The sequence below is a fragment of the Anabrus simplex genome, chromosome 11 (genome assembly GCF_040414725.1).
Source record: "Anabrus simplex isolate iqAnaSimp1 chromosome 11, ASM4041472v1, whole genome shotgun sequence".
In the NCBI taxonomy this organism is placed as follows: domain Eukaryota; kingdom Metazoa; phylum Arthropoda; class Insecta; order Orthoptera; family Tettigoniidae; genus Anabrus; species Anabrus simplex.
In genome coordinates this window covers 134,654,158-134,676,844 of record NC_090275.1, presented here as the reverse complement: position 1 = coordinate 134,676,844, position 22,687 = coordinate 134,654,158, and the positions used below count along the sequence as shown (strand labels likewise).

General features: G+C 37.6%; 1 protein-coding gene across 3 annotated transcripts in view; it reads left to right on the top strand.

Moving 5' to 3' along the window:
• Positions 1–22,687, top strand: part of DCTN1-p150 (dynactin subunit 1) — a 684,595-nt gene that overhangs the window by 462,205 nt on the left and 199,703 nt on the right. For all 3 annotated transcript variants that reach the window (XM_067155601.2, XM_067155604.2, XM_067155600.2), the window contains one exon: positions 8,347–8,590. In XM_067155601.2, the coding sequence (XP_067011702.2) occupies positions 8,347–8,590 (244 nt within the window). The remainder of the gene's footprint in view (positions 1–8,346; positions 8,591–22,687) is intronic.

Sequence of the window (22,687 nt, the reverse complement as noted above, 5' to 3'; positions counted from 1 at the left end):
TGAAAAACCGTCTTATTGTCCGGTATATGTATATTTTTAAAAAACTCAATAAGAAAATCAAAAAGAATATTTGGTTTTTTGGAAATTTCATTTAAATTAAAATTTGGATTAAAATACTGATCTAAATGTATACAACAGCCCTCCGTAACATCCAGAAAATTACCTTTCCCTAAGCTCTCCAAAATTTCAATGTGTTGTTCTATAGAAGTGAATTTATGTTTTAGATCATGTACATGCTGGCCTACCACTGAAAATCTGTTGTATTTTATTGCATTGACGTGTTCTGTGTATCTAATTTTAAAACTGCGTCCTGTTTGGCCTAGATATGTACTATCACAGTCATTGCATTTAAATCTACGGGTTCGACCTATTAACCGAAGTTGCATTGTGCAATACTATAGTATTATTGTTATCAGTGCGAAATGAAATTTCCATGTTATGTTTTTTGAAAATATTAGTAAACTTATAAATATCTTTGTTATAAGTAAAAGTTGCAAATGTCTTATGATTGGGTTTGTCCTTGACCAAAGCGGTTTGCAATCGGAATTTAAACTTGTTAATAATACGTTCAATAAAGCCTTCACTAAAACCATTAGCCTTAGCTATTGAACGTATTATATTGAGTTCTTTTTTCAAATTATCTTTTGTCATAGGAATCTTAAAGGCCCGTTCTACTAAACTATTATATGTAGATCTTTTTTGACTCTGTGGATGTTCCGAGTCCTGTCTAATAGTGACTGCCGTTTGTGTAGGTTTTCCAAAAATACTATACTCAAAAGCAGAACCCGCTCTGTTGATTTTTAGGTCGAGGAAATTAATTGATTTATTACTTTCTGACTCCAACGTGAACTTAATCTGAGGGTCAATATTGTTAAGTAAATCAAGAGTAGCCTTTGCATCTCCAACACTTTCATCCAAAATTACTAATGTATCGTCTACAAATCTAGCCCAAAACAATATATTATCAAAGACTTTGTCATTCTTCATCATGTATGTTTCCAAAGCATCCAGATAAATTTCTGCCAAGATTCCCGAGGCCGGCGATCCCTTTGCCAAACCATCTTGTTTATAAATGACATTATCAAAGATAAAGTAATTATTATTAACAAGTAACTTGACCAATTTCATGAAATCTTGTATTTCAAGCTCACTTAGCTGACTGTAGGATCTTAGATTCTTAAGAATAACAGGAAGTAACCTATTAGTGTTAATACTCGGAAACATGTTGACAACATCAAATGAATGTAAGGTACTCTTGTAATTTGAAATTGCTTAACTTATTAACCAGTTCTATGGAATTCTTGATGGATTTGTTTGCCGTAAATTTATAGTGCTTTTTAAGGAACTTCTGAATGAATTTAGCTAATTTATATAGAGGACTAGGTCTATAGTTTATAATAGGTCGAATGGGAACACCAGCCTTGTGAATCTTGGGGAGTGCTCTTGCTGTGGGAAGGCCCGGGTTCATATTTACTAGTTTTTGTTTCTCCTGTTCGGTGAAAAGGAAGGATATATTCTTTAATGTCTGCTTTAATTGGTGTAGTAGCGCTTGCGTTGGATCTTTCTTGATCAACAAAAAATTTTCATTCTCGAAAAATTGTTTAGTCTTATAAATATAATCATCTTTATGCATGATAACTGTCACATTCCCTTTATCTGCTTTTGTGATAATGAGCTCCTCATCTTTAACCTTCTTTTTATATTCTATTATACACTTTTTATCAATATTGGTGTCCTTGAAAACGGCGTCATTTTTGTTACCAGTAGCTAGACTATTATGCAACTTTCTTTTTAAATCTATTCTAACCTCTTCCTGTACCTCCTGCGGTAGTATACCAATTGCAACCTCCGCTTCCACCACAAGTTTTGTGGTCTTTTTAGCTAGGTAAAAATTAGGCCAGTTATGCTTTGGGCCTTTAGAAAGAATTTGGATTTCCCTTTCATTCAAATTGGTCTTAGAAAGATTAATAAGCGGTGTATGTAAACTCCTAAGTAAATTTTTAACCTGATATTGTTTAGCTTCTACGACTGGCTTTTTTGGAAGCGATTCTTTCTTTAGTGTTTCTAGTTTTCTATCCAAATTTTGCTGTTTAGCAGGAAGAAGGTAATCTAATTTATTCTGCACTAAATCCTGAAAAATGTTCCATTGTGCTTTAGTAAGCAAGGCAGCGGCCTTGAGGTGAGTCTCATATAACTGCTGATTCAAAAACGCTTTTTTCTTATATAGAAATTTTAACTCATTTTTAAGAAAATTTTTTTTACATTTCTGTTGAGCGTTACATTGATGTGAAGGTATTTGGTTCGTTCTAAATACACTCTTTAAAAACTTCGGACATAAACATAAATTCACTTCTATAGAACAAGATATTGAAATTTTGGAGAGCTTAGGGAAAGGTAATTTGCTGGATGTTACGGAGGGCTGTTATATACATTTAGATCAGTATTTTAATCCAAATTTTAATTTAAATGAAATTTCCGAAAAACCAAATATTCTTTTTGATTTTCTTATTGAGTTTTTTAAAAATATACATATAACGGACAATAAGACGGTTTTTCGTATTATGCACAGTAGCTTTACATACTGCCTTCCACGATCACGCCCTCCGGAGCTCCAACAGGTTGGAGCACCTTATTCTGCGACATTATGTTCACTACATGGCAATAGCCTGAGGACTTTATTGAATGGTTTTAATATGTTTCTACAAAAACTTTTTTTTTTTAACGTCAAAGTGAATGTTTTTAAGAAGATCGTGATTTTATTATTAGTTTTGTTTAATTTTAATGATTATTTAAACCAAAATGCATCAGATTTTAGCAATCTAAAGTTTAATAATTGCAAGTCTTGGACAATATGGACTTGGAAATAGTATAAGTATAATATGGTTTTTAAATCTTTATCATAGTTTTTATAATGTGTGTGACGTAGATAAACTTATATATGTTTGTCAATGTTTCCAGTGTATATCAGCTGATGATGACGCAATATAAAGCGTCGAAACTAGTCCTGATAAAATAAATATACATGTTGTAATTTCATCTTAACAACATTTTTTGGTATTGAATAAGGTGGATACGAATTTTAATAGATTGTAATCTTGGTTCAATACGGACGAATAATGAAATTTATATACTTAACTTAAAAGGGCAGGAGTTGTGTTATTTGAAATTAATGGGGGCTTGGAAGTTAATAATTTAATATTATTTAGAATGTAATGTTGATTTAAATTTAGTGATTGCAGACATTTTGGTAAAATTTCATATAATGGGTTTTTTTACTTCAACTATGTCAGAGGTTAAAATTTTTGTTATAGTATTGGACTAAAAATTAATAGAATGTTTTCAAATTCATTCATTAATTTTCCTTTAGTTTTTTTTTTTTTTTTTTTTTTTTTTTTTTTTTTTTTTTTTTTTTTTTTTACAGAGATTATGGTTAGAAGTCTGCAAAAATGAGGAGAATTTAGTATTAAAAGTATGAGATTATAATCAGTAGTTGTTACTTGTTACTTGTTCTTCTGGTACTGGTATTATAACGGTGTGATGATATGGGAGATGGATGTAGTGAAGGTGGGGGGTTAGGAGGGATGTTAAGTTTGTGTGTTGTTGGTACTGGTTGAGTTGTGGGTACGGGTAGGGCAGGAGTTGTGTTATTTGAAATTAATGGGGACTTGGAAGTTAATAATTTAATATTATTTAGAATGTTTTGTTGATTTAAATTTAGTGATTGTAGTAATTTGGGTAAAATTTCGTATAATGGGTCTTTAACACCACCTTCCCAATACTTATCTCACCGAGCTCGATAGCTGCAGTCGCTTAAGTGCGGCCATTATCCAGTATTCGGGAGATAGTAGGTTCGAACCCCACTGTCGGCAGCCCTGAAAATGGTTTTCCGTGGTTTCCCATTTTCACACCAGGCAAATGCTGGGGCTGTACCTTAATTAAGGCCATGACCGCTTCCTTCCCACTCCTAGCCCTTCCCTGTCCCATCGTCGCCATAAGACCTATCTATGTCGGTGCGACGTAAAGCAACTAGAAAAAAAAATTACTTATCTCTCCTTATATTTAGGAAATAAACATTACTACAGGTCTTGTAAGATGAGGCATGTTTCGCTTAACAGTCGTAAGCATCATCAGCCGAAAATAAATCTTAGCCTAAAGTTAGGTCAGGGCCCTGAACCTAGTGTCCTTAACATATATGGCACCCTAAGAATCAACATTTATATTTAGAAAATGAAAATAGGCTTAAAACTAGTGTGAAAAAAACAGAATGTTACAACATGGCTAAGAGAAAAAACACAATCGAGTTGAGACAGAGGATAAGAACAGAAAGTACAATACAGAGCTGGTAGTGAAATAATTAAAATCATTAGGATATCATTGTTACCAGTCAATCAGAATGTTCAAACATAAAAGCAAGAGTGAAATATATAAGAGTGTTCATCATGGCTGGGTTAGAAAAAACACGTAATCGTGTTGCCCGAGGTTAAAAACATAAGGTACAACACGGAGCTGGCAGTGTAATAATCAAACTCATGGCTGCCAGTCAGTTAATAAGAATGTTCATATATAACAAAACATGATGGTTATATTCTTTTAAGTGAAGAAATAATTAAATGCCGCTCTTGTATAGATACGTGAGAACGGGAGAGAGAAATCATATATTGTAGCAGACATGGAGTAGTAACACTTCAAACAGGATTGATCACACCTGAAGCTGCTTCAATACGGCCAATACGGCTTACAATGAGATTTATTACTTGTAATGGGTTTTTTACTTTAACTATGTCATTGAGGTTTAGATTTTGTTATAGTATTGGTCTAAAAATATATAGATGTTTTCTAATTCATTCATTAATTTTCCTTTATCTATTTTTTTAATAATTGTGAGGTCTTGATCTATAGTGGTGAAATGTTGTCCTGTTCCTTTCATGTGGGAACTCATAGCTGAGAATTTGTTGTGTTTGATGGCATTAAAATGTTCCAAGTACCTAGTTATTATTAACTTCCAAGTCCCATTAATTTCAAAAAACACAACTCCTGCCTACCCGTACCCACAACTCAACCAGTACCAACAACACACAAACTTAACATCCCTCCTAACCCCCCACCTCCACCACATCCATCTCCCATATCATCACACCGTTATAATACCAGTACCAGAAGCACAAGTAACAAGTAACAACTACTGACTATAATCTCATACTTTTAATACTAAATTCTCCTCCTTTTTGCAGACTTCTAACCAAAATCTCTGTTAAAAAACCTAAAGGAAAATTAATTAATGAATGAATTTGAAAACATTCTATATATTTTTAGTCCAATACTATAACAAAAATCTTAACCTCAATGACATAGTTGAAGTAAAAAACCCATTATACGAAATTTGACCAAAATTACTGCAATCACTAAATTTAAATCAACATTACATTCTAAATAATATTAAATTATTAACTTCCAAGCCCCCATTAATTTCAAATAACACAACTCCTGCCCTGCCAAAAAAAAAAAAACTTATCGCCCCACATATCCCCCCCCCCCCACCCCCCCTACAGCATCCACCTCCCATATCCTCTCACCATTATATTACCAGAAGCACAAGTAACAAATAACACTAATTAACTCTATAATCTCATACTTTTAATACTAAATTCTCCTCCTTTTTGCAAACTTCTAAGCAAATCTCTGTTAAAAAAAAAAAAAAAAAAAACCTACTTGCCATCAAACAATTTCCCTCACTCTTACGTACTCTGAAAGGACTAAACTTACCTTTATATATATAAAAAAATAAAAAAATAAATTTCTTTGCTTCACCAAACTATTAATACTACAATTTGATTGTTTATACCATCAACCCTTTACGGAACACCTTTTAGCAAAATTAACTGAGTCCTTATTGAACTTTATAAGTTTGGATGTTTACCGTCACACTTTCCCTCACTCCCGCATCGTATTTCAAGAGGGAGGCTAATCTTTCTCCTTACAAAAGATAGACTGGTTCTAACTTATATTTGAATTCCACTTGATACTGATGACATCGTTTCTCTTTATATTGTTCTAAGAATTGAACTCATTTCCTGTCACCCTCCACGGCCAATAACATATAAACTTAGCACACCGCTTCAACCCTCTCCTCCATTAATCTCACATCATCTATAACACTAGTAACTTAAATATCAGTCATTTCAACGCTACCATAGCAACTATTTAAAACTATTACAATTGAAAATAAAAGAAATTACACACAACATTTTCTATCCGAATCTTCTTTACGTCAACCAATTTCAATGTTAATAAAGAGGTAAGTGGTTTTACACACTTCGATTTCTGTTTAAACTCTCCTTTCATTCAAATTCATTCTTTAACACGTAAATCTCCTATTGTTACAGACTTCAATCCAAACTTCCCTTATGACTCTACACAAGAGACTACCGCCGTTCCTTCCTGCTAACGTTTAACACAGCAACTTACCTTCAAGCACTCTTCTTCTCTCATGCTTCTAGAAAACTATAGTTTTATCACTTCACATTTATTATAAACCCCACTTGATGTGATTATTATAGTGACATTCAATCTGTTTAAGATCCAAAAGTTTCCTCTAGTGTATAAACTCACCACTACTTGTATTTTATACCGAGCTCGATAGCTGCAGTCGCTTAAGTGCGGCCAGTGTCCAGTATTCGGGAGATAGTACGTTCGAACCCCACTGTCGGCAGCCCTGAAGATGGTTTTACGTGGTTTCCCATTTTCACACCAGGCAAATGCTGGGGCTGTACCTTAATTAAGGCCACAGCCACTTCCTTCCCACTCCCAGCCCTTTCCTGTCCCATCGTCGCCATAAGACCTATCTGTGTCAATGCGACGTAAAGCAACTAGCAAAAAAAAAAAAAAAAACCTTGTATTTTAAACTTCATTAAGGCCTCATTTCAAGAATTTCTTAACTACTTTCAAGAAAGTGTATAATTTTACGAACATTTGTATTTTAGACTTTATTAAGGCCTAATATTAAGAATTTCATAACTATTGTCAACCATTTTTCACATTTCCAACATTTCCTTCACATTCATATGTAAGTTAATTACAATCAGGTACCTGATTAATCGACTTTCAGTTTGAGATTAAGGCTGAAGATGCCGATAATTAAAGGGCGAAACATGTCCCTATAATTTTATTTGATTCATTATCTTTTTTATGTATTGAAGAGGTGGAATAAATAAACTTTAATATTTATTGACTTCATTGTACATTTCAATACGGACCTAAGCATGAGAATTATAACATGTAATACGGTTGTATAAATCGGGTGACAATTTAAGATATTTCCTAGGAATGTGAATTGGTTCACTATTCTCAACGGGAAAAATATATTTGTAGACAATTAACTTAAGAGTCAAATGTTTGATTCACACGATCCATTATCTACAGTAAAATTCTTGTGATGAATGCACCAAATCTATTTTTCTCTAAAACCTTATCCTTCCATTAGGGCAGAAATACCCAAAGAATTTCCTATTTTTGACTTACAGAGAGATACACAACGCGGTCGATGCATACTAACTACATCTATAACACCACCACTCAAACAATGATATACAAACACTTAACCTATATGGTACTATGTGCAAACACTCGCGTATTTTGACCTTCCACGTAAAAGCACCTAGTGATTCAAATATGTCTTTATCAGTATTGAAAATCACAAAGTATGATCAGAAGCTGACTCAAAACTCGTAACGGTGATCACAGCCATATTGCCGCAAATCAAAACCTGCCTTAAGGTCTGAGTGTTGTAGTCGGTCTTTGTTAGTGCTGCAGTTGTTCTCCTTGGATGACCGTACTGTGAAAATGTCATGTGCTGTGGAGAATTCCACTCGCCTTGGTCGGGTAATACTGTGCCAACACACAGTACCTTCTCGCACTGATACATCAGTACCTGTAATACGCCTACAAACTCAAGCAAAGCCACCTTCTACAATGGGACAAGCTCCTTCAGCATAAGATAGTTGAAATTTCTTCTTACTTTTGCTTTCACATATAGTCCTTCTGTTCCTTACTATGTTTCTCATGCTTTCCCTTTGGGTTCCCTGTCCTGTTGCCGAACGGTCAAAAGATGAAATTTGTTCTGTTTGATATTTGTCTAAGCTATTGAATATAGTTGTTTGTTTCTTGTTAAATTTTAGGATAAAAAGTAAAATAGTCCCAATCCACTTGGCCTGTTCTGATGGTTGGTCCTGTAGGGCTTGTAAAGTGATGTAGTGGTGCAGTCAGGATATCTGAAGTAGCCTATATGAAAGTAGGAAACAATGAGAATGTGATATGGGGGAGTCGTGAGAGGAGGTGGATGTGTTTCAGGCTGGTCACACCAACGGGGAAATGGCGTTACTGGCACAGCACGTGAGCAGTGCTGCCGAGGTGTTGGTCCACCAGCTGAAACAGATCCGACGACGGCTGCCCCAAGAGGGAGGCATCACTCACATCGGGCTAGGGGATGATCTGGACTCCAACATGTACCAGTGTTGTCAGCACGCCACCAGGATCATCAAGACTCTCCAGGATATCGTCAAGATGGCGGTGCAGCAGATTGCTATTTCTGGTGGTAAGTTGCTTCTCTTCTTCTCATTTACCAACTGTAAACTACATCTGCTTCTTGCCCAGTTCTCCTTTATTCTTTCACTTTGCACTCTCCTCCTCTCTTTTGTCAGCAGTACTTGTGTGCGGGATCATTGAAACTCTTGTTGTTAAGTGATTCTCGACTTGCATGCTACTCCGTCGCTGTCTTCTGTTCCTTGTCGTCTTTCACTTCCTGATACCAGCGTGCCATAGTTTTCCTGGTTAGTCAGTAGATGTGCCCTCCTCTTCTGGATGGAGTCTGAGATCTCTTCCATCCTGAGGTACAATTCTTGCTGTCATTTCTCCACATCTTTGAATGCCATGAGGCTGATAACAAGTCATGTCCAGCCATCTCTGCTTCACCCATCCACGTGGTTGCTTAGGTGATGGAAGTAGCTGCTGCCCATACAACCGCATTTCACATTCGCTCATTCTTTGGTGATTGATATCTGAGGTTGCCATTGGTAACATGACTCGACAGAGCATGTATATTCCATGGTATGTAGGCGTATTTTGATGTCCATCATTACCGCTCATTCTGTCCAACAAGCCATATGACAGTTTTGTAGATCTTGGATTTTGAGACAGTTTGTTTATTCTATCCACTAACAAATCCAGGCTGCTCTCACATCACTGCTAATGCAGAATGGAGCCGCGATACTAAAAAGTGTTCACCCTGTTTAAATTCTCCCCATTGATCTGAAGTGTCAGCAGTCTCCAGATACTCAGTTTCCTTGACATTAAGGTGGAGTCCAAACTGATTAGGCAGTCATTCCACGCTTGGAGCTCTTTAGATGCAGCAGCAAAGATGATGTGTTTGGCATAAAGCAAGGTCCAGGGTGTTTTCTGCTGCAGGTTCATGACTAAAACGAACAGAAGGGGCGAAAGTGCTGATCCTTGGTGTAGTCCAGTTGTCACGGGAAAACTGTAGGGGAGACCAACTGAGCATTGTACACAACTGCTTGGTGTTCTGACCCAGTCAGTGAGTAGTTCTGGAACGCCGTGGCCTGTGAGGGCATACGAGGTGAGTTGGTGCCGAACGCAGTTTAAGAAACATGACGTGTATGATGGTGTCTCTGTGAGCTGACGGGCACCAAAAATTGCATCCATCTTTACTGGTTTATGGTGAGTTGTATGATGACGCATATGCGCTGATCCAGGATTCTCTTAGAAATCTTCACTGTATGCTGTGTCCTCTCTGTTCTTGAAGACTCAGTGGGAACATGGTCAGTGTCTGTTACGACTTCCAGTTCCCGCAGATCTGCTGGCAGATGGTCGAAACCAAATGCCTTCATGTTCTTCATGCTGTTGACTGCTGTGAACACTTCAGCGTTAGTGATGGCTGGAGTGGCTTCTGGGATAGGATAGGTAGAGATCTCATTATAATGATCTCACCATCTTTGCAGGATTCCTCTGCGTGTGGGTGGAGGCATTATAACAACACCCACGGTATCCCCTGTCTTTCGTAAGCGGCAAATGAATGAGGTATCTGGGGCTCGTGACTTGGCAGCATAGTACTGTGACCACAGAGCCCTTAGCTGAGTCCTAGCGTTGCTTCCACTTACTTGTGCCAGGCTTCCTCACTTTCATCTATGCTATCCGACCTCCCTTGGTCAACTCTTGTACTTTTCTGATGCCAGCAGTATTAGGTGTTGAAGCGTAGGGAGTCTTTCATTTTCACACCCTTTGTGGCTCTTATCTTTCTTTGACCGATATCTTCATTTTTCGAAGGGTCAGTTGCCTTCCATTTTTCCCTTTGATTAGTATTAAAGAGGATGGTTGCCTAGTTGTACTTCCTCTTAAAACAATAATCACTACCACCATTGTGCATCTTGTGCCATCCATAACTTTTATGCACATATGGATAGATCTGCCTGACAAGAAAAGGTTACAAATGTTTTTATGGTCCACCTTTTCAATACTCTATCATGCAATGTAAACAAGTCCTACTTTAATTTCATTTTACGTGTTGTGCACATAGTTCATTTTTATTACCTTTTAATGTCCTTTGTGTTTGTGCATTTGTTTTAGTCATTTGATGTATTTGTACAATTTTATGTTATGGCTGATGATGGCCTAGTCAAAGCTGATACTAGTTTCAACCAAGATTAAGAATGTAATGTAAACATTGCATGATATACTATTGAAAAGGTGGACCATAAAAACATAAGTTTAATTATTGTGATTACAATTTAATAGGGATCAAATACCATTAAGTTTACATCCTATGACAAAAAGGTTAAGCAGCCAGAAGGAGTGGTTGAAAGTTAATGAAACTACATATGCTGAAAGACCATGTGCCTTTACTGAACTCGTTACAATATTGGACAAAAGAGACAAGACACCTGGTCAGTAGGGTGTCACAACCCCCTGGCCACAATGCATGCTGTTATGTGTTCAGAATGGTGTCAAACAGCCTTTGGACTCTCTCTTAAGGTAAGTTTATCCACAGTTGTGCAGCTGTCCCTCCAGATCCCGCATGTTTCCAAGATTACATAAAATCAGCATTACTTTGTCAATTTTATATATTTTTCATCTAAACAGTGTTATGTGGCTGAAGATGTTGATAATATACGAAACATGTACCACTTTTGACCATTAAAAATTGCCTTAAGCAATCATTGTATCGACTAGGTGGAAAATAAATAAATACTTAATTGTGAATCTGTTTCCAAGATGGCGACTACTGTGTGTGAGTCTGTGATATCCGTAGTGGATAATGGTGTAAGCAGTGAAAAATGTGGCAAATGCAGAAGAGTAGTTAAAAATGGGATTCTGTGTCGTAAGTGTGATGAATAGTACCATTTTCGTTGTGCAAATATTGTAAATAGGACTGATATTGAAGAAAGTGTGTGGCTGTGTCCCGAGTGTAAACAAACTGATAGTGAGGCAGAACTACAAGAAAGAGAGACTTACAAAACTATATTTAAGATTTTAGGAGTGCTACAAGAAGACTTACGTGCTCTAAAACTTCAAAATGAAAGCTTAAAGGACAGAATAAAGAAACTGGAAGATAAAGAAGACATTGGAGAAGAAAGATCGCCGTGGACGGAAGTGACGCGTAGCCATTTTAGGCCTAATGTTAAACATATGGGAAAAACTATGTGCAACTTTAAACTGGGAAAAAACTCTTTGCAGTGCCAAAATAGATTTCAGTCATTGCAACAAGTTAAGAAGAAGACACATCAAGTTTTCCGAATAATTTTAAATCCAGTGGAGGTAACCTACAGAAGAAGAAAACCAACCGAAATTCAAGATCGCCAAAAATTCATCTCTACGCAGACAGTCAAGGGCGGGGTATGGCAGAAGGCGTCAAGGATGAGCTGCAGAATCCAGACACTGAGGTTTCAGGACTAACAAAACCAGGTGCCAAAACTGAAGACGTCCTTTCAAGTTGTGATCCTGTGTTAGAGAAGGACAATTATGTGGTAATTGTGAGTGGTACAAATGACATTGCTGCAAATGAAGGTGAGGAACTAATTACGACCCTCAGAGGTAAGATTTCCAAACTACCTGACTCAAAAGTAATTGTAGTTAATGTGCCACCCAGATATGACCTTTTAGAGGACTCTTGTGTGAACAAAGCTATACATGATGTAAATATAAAAATCAAGATATTATGTAAGAGTTTTAGAAATGTCTATATAGTAGATACTTTAGGTTTTGGCAGGCAAGTGTTCACTAGGCATGGGTTACATCTGAATGGTAATGGAAGAGCAACTCTCTGTAGACAAATTGCTACAATTATCAACAGAGATCTGCAAACTAATCTGCACCTAAGAAAACCCATACCACTAAACTGGCACATACAGGGAAATTTGACAGAAAACCCAGATCCTTAATTCAAGATCTATGTATAAGGATCTGGGTACCAGGGAAGTTCTCAACGCATGAGTCAAATGTTATCCAATTGGAACAGACAAGTTTTAGGGACGAAAGGGGTCTGAGATTGCTCTTGGTAAACTGTCAGAGTGTAGTAAATAAACAATTAAAATTTGGTACATTGATGGAATCTCATGAGACTGATGTGGTGATAGGAGTGGAATCGTGGTTGAGAGAAAGGGTGGGTAATAGAGAAGTATTTCCAGAAGGGTATACAGTCTATCGTAGAGACCGAGGAGATAAAATGGGCAGGGGGGTGTTTATTCTGGTGAAGGAAACTTATTGTTCACATGAATGGTTTACCGATGAAGGGGATGAAATATTAGGGATAAAATTAGTTTGTGATAATATGAAGGAGGTGGGAATTATAGGAACATATAGGCCTGGAAGAGATGAAAGAGACATGGAAATATTTGAGAAAATAATAGATTATACTCATAAAAACAATAATAATGATATGGTAATAATTGGGGGAGATCTACACTTGCCTGAAGTTGAATGGAATGGAGCTGCAAGTGAAGCCCATGAACAGAAACTGGCAAATAAGTTAATTTGGGAGGGAGGATTTACACAAGTAGTACAAGAACAGACTCGTCTCAATAACTTACTAGATGTATTCTTGGTTAAACCATGGGAAATTGTTGATAAAACTGAGGTAATTGAAGGAATAGGAGACCATAAGGCTGTAATAATGGATGTAGGACTCGTACCAAAAAGGCTTAATAAGAGGGTTACACAAGACAAGAAATTGTGCAGAAAAACTTAAGTTGATTAATTTGGGACTTAAATCACAATTCAGTTGTTGGATAAGTGAAGGGAGTAATGTGGATACACTTTGGGCTAAATTTAAAGGAATCATTCGGGAAGGAGAAAAGAGATTTGTACCTGTTAAGAAGGGTAAAAGGACCTCAAACCCTGTTTATTATACAAGGGAAATAAGAAAATTAAAAAGAAAATGTAGATAGTAAACAGGAAAATCAAAGAGGGTAGGGAGAATAGAGAAACTAGAAAACAGCTAATGAGGGAATTGAATAGAGTAATAAAGGAAGCAAATAGAATTATATGAATGGCATACTTCAAGAAGGTAATGACCACAAAGGGAAATGGAAAAAGATGTATTCATATACTGTATTAGGAATCAAAAAGGGAAAGGAATCCTAATTCCTACAATGGTGGGAGAGGGGGGTGAACACTATTTAAAAGATACTGAGAAAGCAAATCTATTTAGTAGGGAATTCAGTAGATGATTGTCGGGAGTTGGAAACTGTAACAGAAGATAGAGAGGGAGAGACACATAGGGAAACAAGAAGCTTCTCATTCACAAATGAAGATATTTACATAGAAATCCAACTGCTTCAGCAAGGAAAAGCAGCAGAAAGTGATCAAATTACTGGGGAGGTATTAAAGACAATGGAGTGGTACATAGTGCCTTATTTAAAATTTATCTTTGACTATGTCATAAATAATAGTGTACTACCAAAGGAATGGAAGGAATCTATAATAATACCAATTTATAAAGGAAAGGGTGATAAAAAGAAACCAGAGAACTACAGACCAATCAGCCTGACTAGTATAGTTCGTAATGTCACAGGTGAACAATATAGTGGAAGTGGGAAGTGTTTTTGAAGACTTTATTTGTAAAGTATGATATAATTTTTTATTTGTAGTGACCTAACCTGTACTGCGTAATATTTGTAACATAGGTATTTGTAAATAGTAGATTTCTATTCTGTACTTACTGGAAGTATCTAGAAAATTGTTGAACAGGGTGTGTGCCTTTTGTGGGTTATGTTTTCTAGAAGGAATTTTCTAAGTATTCTGGAAATGGAAGATTTGCGAATGTGAATATTCGAGAATGTTAGTTAAAGTTCGCGACGAGAGTAGGAATTGTGATCGGTGAACCTAGGAGGAGATGGACAGACTCATACATTCTGATTGGCTACTCCAAGGCCAGAGTTTTCCTATATATAGTGAGCGGGCAGCGTTCGATAATTCGGTCTTGTCTTGACCTGATCTGCCTTTAGTCTGTGTTGGACTGTGTCGTGTGCGACGCCTTGCTTCCGGGATGGCGCGGCTTCGGGTAACCACTCTTACTTTCCATTCCAGTTAGAATTTCCGTAATGTTCAGTTGCTATTCCGTATAGGAGTCTGCCCTAGCCTAACCTAGATTCGCCATATTAATTATTTACGACGCCTTAGCTTTTCTGCTGGGGTTCCCAGTTTGTTTTTGAGGCATTCCCATTTCTTATTTCACTAAATATGTAGATTGTAATTTAATATGTTTACCTTGGGGTTTGCCTCTGGTAGTTCTGTATCACTTCGTGTACGCTAGAGTTTAGGAGAGTACATTCACTTCACTGTAAATTGTAATCGTTCTTACGTTGCTTTTAACCTACTAACTTGCATTGTACTACTGGATTTGTACCTAGTTGTATAGTTGCTTTGAAGTTTGAAACTCGTAGTGAAATTGCATTGTTGGATGCGCTTGAGAACGGTTGCCTGTTGAGAGAGCTCTTGCATTATTGTAGTGATAAAGTAGTGAAAACCTATTGAAATAGCTAAGTTTTGTGTATATCTGATTCATTTAGTGCTGTTTATATAGTGGTGTTTAGTGTTTGTTGGTAGAAATTGGGAGTAGTGGTATTTATTTAAATTTTGTAACACGTAATTCAGTTGGTCTTCAGTAAATTACGTTTTCTAGGTTAAGTAGGCTAGCTAGGTGTACCTTGTTTCGAATTTAGGTTTAGGAAATACTTTAGGTAATAATATTAACTTTAAAAATATTTGTAAATATCTGTAGGTTCGTTGGTTATACTTACAAAGGCAGATTATCATAAGGAATAGTACCGTAACTTCTGCAGCAACTTCTCCGGTATTTCGTATAGATATCCGTTCAAACTATTGCGAAGGTAATAATTTACTACATTAAAAAAAACACGATAGGCCTGTAAACTTCCATTTAAAAAGAAGGTAAAGAGATTACATGGTAATAGTTAAGTCGTATTGTTACTGATTATTGTCGCTCCTCATATTCAAATAGTGCCTTGTTGGCTACAGTCGTGAACAAAGGGTGTAGTGTAGTCAAGTAAATAAAAATCAGCTGACCTTGTATTCCATTCATTTGTACTTCTGAGTAGGTAGTTAAAGTATCCGTAATCTATATTTCGCTCCCTCGATCTTTCAGTATTTATGAGCGGTTAGCTAATAATAAATAAAGTTCATATATCCCAGAAATTGCAGTCCCTGGAGGAGGAGTAGGAGTAGTAGTAGTAGTAGTAGTAGTAGTTTTGATAGAAATATTTGAGAAGTTACTGTAGACAACCTCGTATTTTTCAGTAGGCCTAATTAAGGACACTTTCATTCTCCGTCCCGTGGAGTAGGGAAAATAATAGTAATCCACCAGCTGTAATAATCACATAACCACATTTCAGTAGAATTGTAGTGAAGTTAAGGTATAATATATTAGATAGTATCTTGCCAGTTATATTCGTGTTTTTCTTCGTGTACGGCAATCCTTTCGATACTTCAGCATTTAACCAAACGCAGTGTAGTGTAGTGTAGATACATTGTAGTATAGATACAGTACATTTAGATAGCGCCGTATCTTGCCTGCTATATTCGTGTGTTATTTTTCGTGTGTATCTATTAGACCGTAATACTAATAATAATTTGTCTAAGCATTTAGCTTCGTTGGTAATCTTTGAGTACAGCAGTTCTTGCAAATTTCATTTCTGTTGTGCTTAGTTTAGTGACATATGGTACGGTACCGGTATCGTAATTAGGATACATCTGAAAGTAGTTTAAAATTACTGTAGTAGACTGTACAGTAGTATACGAGTAATATCCTATTAGAATTTAGTGTGATTATTTTATTATTGTAAAATATTTGTGTAGTACTGGTGTAGTAGAGGTATCCGTAGAAACTCTTACTAAAATACTGTTGTTGTAATTAGAATAGGCTTAATTGCAGTTTGGAATTGTGTAGTTCTTGTGTAGGCTATTACTTTCGATATTCAGTAATTAACAGCAGTTTTTATCCTGTCAGGGGTTGTAGGATTTAAAAAAAAATAGAGCATGACTAAGTAGTATTGTAGTGTAGTCGTATATTAATTACCTTATTGTTGTGTACTATCCCAGACAATATATCCCTCCGTTCATTTATTTTTTGCAAATAAGTTATTTTTAATTTCATTTTTTTCCCCGTAAAGAATGGCTAAGGAGCGCGAGTGTACTTACTGTGGATGTGGCGAGGCATTGAGGGGTATGAGGGAGGAGTTGGAAAGTTTGAGGGAGATAATTAGGATTCTCACAGAAGACAGGAAGGAAGATAGGACTCCCTCAAACAATGTACAGGTTACAATAGGTGTACAAGAGGGAGGGGAAGGAAAGCGGGGGAGGTGTAGAAGACAGGTGGTCTAATGTTCTAAGGGGAAGGAGATTGCAGGCTAAGGGCTCTATTCAGGATCAGAATTCAGGACAGGTGTCTGTGCAAAATCGGAACGAGTCACTCCAGGTAGAACAACAGAAGGAAGATGACGGACAGGGAACTGTTGCTGAGATGTGTGGAAGTAGGAGGAAGGGAAAAGGTAGGAAAGGAAAATGTAGAGTAGAGGATAGGAAAAGACAGGTGGAACAAGGTCATGGGAAGGAGAAAAGGGAGGAGGAAGTAGCTTCTGCAGCTATCAGGAAAGATAGGGCTGACCAGGAGGGGAGGGGATCAAATGAGGTGGGTAGGGTTGAGGCTCTGGTCATGGGGGATTCCATCGTCAGACACGTGGGGAAAGTGTGTGGAGGAAAGGGTACCAGGGTAGAATGTTATCCAGGAATTAGGTTGAGGCAGATGTTGAGGAAAGTAGAAGAGAGGGAGGAGGGGAAGGAGAAGGTGGTAGTGTTTCACGTTGGTACCAACAATGTAAGGCAAGCTGATATAAGTACCAACATAGTTGGAGATGTGTGGGATCTGGTAAATGCAGCACGGGTGAAGTTTAAGAAAGCGGATATTGTTATTAGTGGAATACTGTGTAGAGGGGATACTGACTGGAGGGTGATTGGGGATTTAAATGAGACTATGGAGTGGGTATGTGGGAAACTGGGAGTGAAATTTCTAGATCCTAATGGGTGGATAGGAGATAGGGATCTGCGCTCAGATGGCCTTCATTTAAACCGCAGTGGTACGTATAAGTTAGGAAATTTGTTTGGAAGGGTAATAGGGAGGTACATTCAGGGAAACGGGATGGTCTAGGGAGCGGTGATAAGGGAACAGGGAACTGAAAATCAAGTAGGGATGACATAAAATTGTTAGTGTTGAACTGTAGAAGTATTGTAAGGAAAGGAATAGAATTAAGTAATTTAATAGATATATATTTACCAGATATTATAATAGGAGTTGAATCATGGCTGAGAAATGATATAATGGATGCAGAAATTTTCTCACGGCACTGGAGTGTGTATCGTAGAGATAGGATAGGAAGGGTGGGAGGGGGAGTGTTCATTCTGGTGAAAGAAGAATTTGTAAGCTACGAAAAAGTTAAAGATGAGACACATGAAATTCTAGGTGTAAGGCTCATTTCTAAAGATAATAGGCAACTTGATATATTTGGAGTGTACAGATCGGGAAAGGGTAGCACTGACGCGGATTCGGAATTATTTGATAGGATAGTCAACTATGTGGGAAATGACATGGAAAGAAATGTGATTGTAGCGGGAGATCTGAATTTGCCAGATGTCAATTGGGAAGGAAATGCGAATGACAGGAAGCATGACCAACAAATGGCAAATAAGTTAATATGGGAAGGACAGCTGATTCAGAAAGTGATGGAACCAACCAGAGGGAAAAATATCCTGGATGTCGTGCTGATAAAACCAGATGAGCTCTATAGGAAAACTGAAGTAATAGATGGTATTAGTGATCATGAAGCTGTTTTTGTGGTAGTTAAAAATAAATGTGATAGAAAAGAAGGTCTTAAAAGTAGGACTGTTAGGCAGTACCATATGGCTGATAAAGCAGGCATGAGGCAGTTTCTAAAAAGTAGCTATGATCAGTGGAAAATGGTAAATAAAAATGTAAACAGACTCTGGGATGGGTTTTAAGAAATTGTTGAGGAATGCGAAAACAGGTTTGTACCGTTAAGGGTGGTAAGGAATGGTAAAGATCCACCTTATTATAATAGAGAAATAAAGAGACTAAGAAGGAGGTGCAGACTGGAAAAAAATAGAGTTAGAAATGGCTGTGGAAGTAAGGAGAAATTGAAGGAACTTACTAGAAAATTGAATCTAGCAAAGAAGGCAGCTAAGGATAACATGATGGCAAGCATAATTGGCAGTCATACAAATTTTAGTGAAAAATGGAAGGGTATGTATAGGTATTTTAAGGCAGAAACAGGTTCCAAGAAGGACATTCCAGGAATAGTTAATGAACAAGGGGAGTGTGTATGTGATGATCTTCAAAAGGTAGAAGTTTTCAGTCAGCAGTATGTAAAGATTGTTGGTTACAAGGATGATGTCGAGATAGAGGAGGAGACTAAGGCCAAAGAAGTAATAAAATTTACGTATGATAACAATGACATATACAATAAGATACAAAAGTTGAAAACTAGAAAAGCGGCTGGAATTGATCAGATTTCTGGGGATATACTAAAGACAATGGGTTGGGATATAGTACCATATCTGAAGTACTTATGTGATTATTGTTTGGTCGGAGGAGCTATACCAGATGAATGGAGAGTTGCTATAGTAGCCCCGGTGTATAAAGGCAAGGGTGATAGACATAAAGTTGAAAATTACAGGCCAGTAAGTTTGACATGCATTGTATGTAAGCTTTGGGAAGGCATTCTTTCTGATTATATTAGACATGTTTGTGAAATTAATAACTGGTTCGATAGAAGGTAATTCGGTTTTAGGAAGGGTTATTCCACTAAAGCTCAACTTGTAGGATTCCTGCAAGATATAGCAGATATTTTGGATTCTGGAGTCAAATGGACTGTATCGCGATTGACCTGTCTAAAGCATTTGATAGGGTGGATCATGGGAGACTACTGGCAAAAATGAGTGCAATTGGACTAGACAAAAGAGTGACTGAATGGGTTGCTATATTTCTAGAAAATAGATCTCAGAGAATTAGAGTAGGCAAAGCTTTATCTGACCCTGTAATAATTAAGAGGGGAATTCCTCAAGGCAGTATTATTGGACCTTAATGTTTTCTTATATATATAAATGATATGAGTAAAGGAGTGGAATCAGAGGTAAGGCTTTTTGCGGATGATGTTATTCTCTATAGAGTGATAAATAAGTTACAAGATTGTGAGCAACTGCAACGTGACCTCGAAAATGTTGTGAGATGGACAGCAGGCAATGGTATGTTGATAAATGGGGTTAAAAGTCAGGTTGTGAGTTTCACAAATAGGAAAAGTCCTCTCAGTTTTAATTACTGCGTTGATGGGGTGAAAGTTCCTTTTGGGGATCATTGTAAGTATCTAGGTGTTAATATAAGGAAAGATCTTCATTGGAGTAATCACATAAATGAGATTGTAAATAAAGGGTACAGATCTCTGCACATGGTTATGAGGGTGTTTAGGGGTTGTAGTAAGGATGTAAAGGAGAGTCCATATAAGTCTCTGGTAAGACCCCAACTAGAGTATGGTTCCAGTGTATGGGGCCCTCACCAGGATTACCTGATTCAAGAACTGGAAAAAATCCGAAGAAAAGCAGCTCGATTTGTTCTGGGTGATTTCCTACAAAAGAGTAGCGTTACAAAAATGTTGCAATGTTTGGGTTGGGAAGAATTGAGAGAAAGAAGAAGAGCTGTTCGACTAAGTGGTATGTTCCGAGCTGTCAGCGGAGAGATGGCGTGGAATGACATTAGTAGACGAATAAGTTTGAATGGCGTTTATAAAAGTAGGAAAGATCACAATATGAAGATAAATTTGGGATTCAAGAGGACAAACTGGGGCAAATATTCATTTATAGGAAGGGGAGTTAGGGATTGGAATAACTTACCAAGGGAGATGTTCAATAAATTTCCAATTTCTTTGAAATCATTTAGGAAAAGGCTAGGAAAGCAAGAGATAGGGAATCTGCCACCTGGGCGGCTGCCCTAAATGCAGATCTGTATTGATTGATTGATTGATTGATTGATTGATTGAAACCCATTATCAAAGAACCTCTAAAGATATGTGTATCACGGAGCGTATAGTTTGTAAGTTGTAAAATGGTAGATTTTGTTCAGAAAGTATTTGTAAAATTTTCACTTGTAAATAATATTTTTCAAATTTAAGGATCACAGCGAATTATTTCAGAATCTGCAACCTAAGCCATATCCATGCCCTCTCAAGGTCGTAGTTCCTTCCATTTTCCTGGTTCATTGTCCACTAGTTGGCCCTACGGATATTTCGTATTATGTTGTTATCCGGAGTTCTTCTATAGGAATTTCAAGGAGGGCGTCGTCCTATTTTTTATGCTTCATGTGCCCTGAATCCTGCTGAGCAAAATTATTCCATTTATGAGCTGGAAGCCTTGGCTGTTGTCTTCTCTTTAGAATGCTTCAGAATCTACTTGGAACATCTTCCTTTCGATCTGGAAACTGACAATCAAGCGTTGAGCTGGGTACTGGCCAAGCCGCGAAAGACCGGTCGTCTAGCACGTTGGGCAGTGCACATCTCAGCCTTCCAATTTCAAGCCCGCCACATTCGTGGCACGGAAAACGTTGTGGCTGATGGCCTCAGCAGGATGTTCAATCCAGGCAGCTTTGACCCTCAATCAGAGTCAACTGACTCATCTCCCGAACAAGTATCAGGTTTTGTTAATGTAGTTCTCACCGACTCTCCCTTCCTTTTCAAGGATATATCCAAACATCAAGAGGACGATGTTGAGTTAAAGGGGATTATCGACAGGATTAAATCCGGTGAGCAGGTTAAGCCCTATATTCTTACTAATGGTGTCCTGTGTTGTCCTGCTCGCGGTCGTAGAGACCCCAAAATTGTAGTCCCAACTAACCTGGTCCCGGCTATCTTCAAATATTTTCATGAATCCCCAGTGGGCGGTCATCTGGGTGTTTTCAAAACAAGAGAGAAGATTCATAACCACTTAATTTGGAAATCCATGGATAGTGAGATTCGTACACTTGTCAAGTCCTGTAAGATTTGTAACATCAGCAAACCCACCCCGAATACTCATCTAGGTCTCTTGTCTTCTGAGCAAGCTTCTCGCCCAATGGAAAGACTGTTCATAGACTATATCGGGCCCTTCCCGAGATCTCGGAATGGTCTTTGTTTCATACTTGTGTGTGTTGACGCTTTTCGCGTTTTACGTGGCTGTTCCCCACTCGGATGGCTAACGCCCACATCACCATCTCGTGCTTGAAACAGATATTCGCCTCGTTTGGACCCTGTCAATTCTTGGTAAGTGATAACGCAAGAGCCTTTACTTCTGCCCACTTCCAGAATTTCTGTTTTGATCTATCCATTGCTCATGTAAGCACTACCCCGTATTACCCGATGCCCAATTATGCTGAGAGAGTGAATCGTAACCTGCGATCTGCCCTCATCGCTTATCACTCCTCAGACCACTCCAAGTGGGATTCCTTACTGAATTGGTTGTCATTTGCATTTAACACTGCTGTCCATGAAAACCACAAGCAAACCCCTGCTTCGTTAATGTTGGCTTTTACACCAAATTCTCCTCTATCTAACCTATGGTCAATTAATGATCTTCTGCCCGTCGATGCCAGCCCAGAAAAGATCCGAGCTAATTGGCACCATGCACGAAAGTACTTGAAGGTTTATTATGCTAAGGTCCAGGGTAATTACAACCACGGGCGAAGGCCGCACGAGCTCTCTGTGGGTGACCAGGTGTTTGTTAAAACACATCCCGTCAGTAGTGCTGCGGACCATGTTATCAGTAAGTTGGCCCCAGATTTCGAGGTCCCTCCACCATCTTTAAAGTTCCTTACCCCGGTGACATTATTGGTGAGCGATCCCGAAAGGAAAAGGATCAGCAGAGTCCACCTCTCCCAGATCAAAGTACTTTAAGTCTGGTAGGGAAGGAGTAAATACCATTGTTGGTGACCGTGTAGACCTAGTTGTAAACTATTGAGAGTTTAGTTGATAAGATAATGAAAAGTTTATCGTAAGGTATATATAAGGTTTTAATTATAAGGTAATAATAAGTTTTGTTGTAAGTTAGTTGTAAGTAACTGTATAGGTGA